The 3786-nt window shown below is 38.5% G+C and overlaps 1 protein-coding gene across 2 annotated transcripts; it reads right to left on the bottom strand.

The window, feature by feature from the left end:
- Nucleotides 1-276: 276 nt before the first annotated feature.
- On the bottom strand, nucleotides 277-3305 carry LOC141701673 (uncharacterized). 2 transcript variants are annotated; one of them, XM_074505307.1, is made up of 2 exons: nucleotides 2264-3305; nucleotides 277-2146 (listed from the first exon to the last, which is right to left on the bottom strand). In XM_074505307.1, the coding sequence occupies exons 1-2, from the start codon at nucleotides 3054-3056 to the stop codon at nucleotides 600-602; spliced, it is 2340 nt and encodes a 779-aa protein (XP_074361408.1). In that variant the 5' UTR covers nucleotides 3057-3305; the 3' UTR covers nucleotides 277-599. The 2 variants fall into 2 exon arrangements, with proteins under 2 accessions (XP_074361408.1, XP_074361407.1); XM_074505306.1 differs by having other exon boundaries at nucleotides 277-3305.
- Between the last annotated feature and the right edge of the window lie 481 nt (nucleotides 3306-3786).

Genomic DNA, 3786 nt, shown 5'->3' with positions numbered 1-3786 from the left:
AAATAAAAGAACTGGACAGCAAATGCCTGCCTGAACTACCTATTCATCAGGACTCAGTAACAAACTTCTGGACACATTTTTCTTCGCGTTCTTTGTTAAACAGAGTTCGAAAAATTGTGAAACGATGTGGGAATTGCAGTGTTGGTAGCTATACTGCTTCCAGAAAATGATCATTAAGAAGAATATTATAGGGAAGAGCCTCTAAAGCAGTTGCGCAAATAATTGGTTAAATTTAGTAAAATAGTGAATCTCAAATGCAGTCAGAAAATAATCATCTGGAAAAGGGAAATAAACATTTGATTCCTTATAAACAACATTCACTCTAACAGATATATAAGATTTGTAACAATTTTAGCAATTTATGTTCCATTGCATCTGTTGCTTCACAAACAAAAATGTCTACCGGCACACTGATAATGAGATAAGCAGTTGCTTTAGGCTGTGCAGCAACTGAATTTAGAATGTTCCTACTATATTCCACTTCCAGATAATCTGAAGTTAGGGATCAATAAGTGCCTACAACAACTTTTGTCTTTTCAAACCCTAATTTAAAATTCAAAATTAGGCAGGGATAGGGATGGGGGTAAGAATGCTAATTGCTAAACAGTGGATGTATCAATGTAAACATCATTTGGCATCTCGTCCTCACCATTGGCCATGGTGAAAAGCTCTACATCCTTATCTTCCTCCTGTGAAAAGTCTCGCTTCTCAAGCTTTGAATGAGCAGCAATATATAAAAGTTTTTGAGCCCTCTCCATCCCTTCCCTAGAATGTGCATTGCTACTTGCCCATTTTGATAGTGATACATTGCATTTGAACCCAAATGAAGTTGCATGGAGAAAGATAAGCCTTACTGCGACCTTTCCCAGTGACTTGAACTCAGAGAGGTAAGTTTCCCACACAAGTCTGCTGCTATGGGGATTGATAATTTTCATCTTTCCAGTCATCGGGTCTCTCTGCTTCAACTGTACAGCCTGAGCATAAAGTGGGTCAAGTCCTTCTGTTCTCCATTTCATAAGCTCCATTAGCGCAATGTGAGCCTCCTCTCGAGAAACAAGTCGGATTATGAGCTTATCCACATCTTTTTCTTGTTCTGGTGTCAAGCATTTGAATGGTGGCAAGTACTTCCCACTCGATTCCCTAACCAAATACAATGGATCAAGTATATAAGCAGCAGCCCAAGCTGGGTGATAATTCTTTCTAAATCTCCTTTCAATCACTCTTTCCACCAATCCTTCACCTATCTTAAAATTTGAACACCAGTCCTTCACTTTAATCCTAAGTTCTTCCCAAAGAGGAAGGCACTGTCCTACTCGCAGTCTCTCCGTTTCCATTCCCTGAGCCATTGCTTTGATCAATTTTACTAAGGAATGCACTGCATTCATTTCATTCCAAAATTGAGGATTCCTCATCATCTTCTCAACATCTCGAGCAAATGGCTCTTCCATAGAAATTATTTTGTACGATTCATCATCCAACATTAGCTCAAGTGCCCTGGCAGAGCTTAGTATGTCTTCCATCATGGTGTATACCGGTCCAAAATCCAATCTTTCATATCCATGATAGGGGGGTACTCTCAGTAGACCTGCGTGTCCATATACCTGCAACTGATATTTGTAAAAAATATTTCGAACTTGAGACTTGCTATTAATAAAAATAGCTAATCTTGAAGAATTCTCGGTCACATTTTTAAATATAGGAAGTTCCTTGCTCAAGTCCTTAATTAAACTATTAAACCCTTGAAACTGACAAGAAAGGTTAACCATCCAATGATGTTGATTCTCTAAATTCCTCAAGGCCTTAGCCTTAAACTTGTCAGCAACTATACCTACACACAGCTGCACATTATTAGCACAAATTTCTAAAATGGTTTTCCATAAAACCTCCTCAGCAAACTTAGAGGTTACATACCCACTAGTAAAAACTGATCTACGAAACACACTAGTCCCATTCGGAAGATTCAAAGCCAAATTAACCAAATTTTCCTTCTCAACATTTCCATAACTCTTTGATTTCCATCCATTGGATGCAATCTGAAAGAACATAGCATCGCGAATTTTTGCCTCCGATTCAGCCTTAGCTGCCTCATACTTGGCATCTAATCTCTCCCCGCCCAATTCTTGTTGGGAAATTGGAGGTAACCCGACTGTATTAAGAAATGCCTTGAATTTAGGATGCTCTAAACATGAAAATGAAACTGACCCACAACATTCATAAACCCAATCAGCTAAATAATTAAATGCTGACTCAATTTCAATCTTACTTGCACCAGGTGATGCTTTTGGACTCTTGAGCTTTTTCACACTATCCTCAAACATAGCCAATGCATTCAAATCCTCCTTCCCACCCGACAATGCCGAATGCTGATGTGGCTGCTGACTGTACACCACAGCACCACTCCCACCTGTTACCGCCAATGGCACCGGAGAATACGCAAGCTCAACTGACAGCCTTGTAGGATCAACAATTTCAACAGGTGAAGCTTGATATGAACCAGCATTACTCCCACTAGCACTAGCACCACCACCACCGTGACCCCCCGACCGCCCACCGGAAAAACAAGAATTGCGTTTCCGGTGCTTATGCTGCGGCGGTGGTGAAGGTGAAGGTAACACAACTGGGGTTTGACCCGGATCCTGAATTTGAACCCGACCCGGATCCTGACCCGAAATCTGACCCGGGTCGGATGGAGAAACAGAGGAAATGGGCTTCGGAAGCAGATTAAAATTGGGGCAAGTGCCTCTTTTAAGATGCTCAGAAGCAGTTCTTGATGGGTTTGAAGCAGAAAAAAAAGAATCACAAAGTAAACATCGGAGCTTAGCTGCTTTGGGTTGACCCGAATCCGAATGAACCAAAACGGGTTCTAAGTGGGCCCAATACCAAGCTCCTTTCCCTTTAATAGCTTTATTTCTCACCATTACTAACCCTTCATACCTTTTATGAACTGCTTTTGCTGCCATTTCCTCTTTAGAAACTTGCACAGAGTTTGACTCAGTGAGTTCTAGTTCTTGACTCGCTGTTGTAGCAACGTTACTAGTAGTAGTAGTACTAGCCATTACAACACAAAAAGCAAGTAAAGTTTTGATCTTTAAGCGAAAAAAAGATTAAGTTTTGATTGTTACTTAATGGGGTTGGCCGGAGAGGAAAAAGGGGTTGGTGGGTGCCAGAATTTGGAGAAATGGCGGTGGTTCATGGCGGTTTTCCGGCGAGTTTGGGAGGTGGGTCGTTGAAATAAGGGAGATTCTTGAAAAGGAAGGAAATGGGGGGAGACAACAGACAAATGTGTGTGTATATAATATTGTAATGTATGTGTGTAATTATAACAGTAGAAGTGCCACTTGTGTGGTTGTGGAATTCTAACTAATAACCTTAATTCACGCGCTTCTTGTTCCCTTTTCCTTCTTTTGTTTCCTCGTTTTTTGAATTGTGTTTAAGGAGATACTAGGTATAATTTTCATAATTAGATATTTTGTGGATATAGTGATAAAATGTGTAGCCTTAAATATTTTAAAATCAATTAAAATTCAAATTGGTATGAAATAAAATTTATTTAATTTTTACGATTTTTTCAAAATATGCAATTTTTTAAATAATATTTTAAAAATATTTTCATTTTTAAACTTATTTTTAAAAATAAAAGTTTTAAAATTTCATTTTAAAAAACAACAATTTGCAACCTGTACACTACACCGTGTATACAAATTTTATTTTATTTTTTTTTAAATTTGATTTTAAATTAGACTCGCTTGCAAACTTGAAAAATAACCAAGGTAATTTTAAAATATT

This window comes from Apium graveolens, unplaced genomic scaffold, assembly GCF_009905375.1.
Source record: "Apium graveolens cultivar Ventura unplaced genomic scaffold, ASM990537v1 ctg4280, whole genome shotgun sequence".
NCBI classification, from domain to species: Eukaryota; Viridiplantae; Streptophyta; class Magnoliopsida; order Apiales; family Apiaceae; genus Apium; species Apium graveolens.
This window is presented reverse-complemented; position numbering and strand designations above follow the sequence as displayed.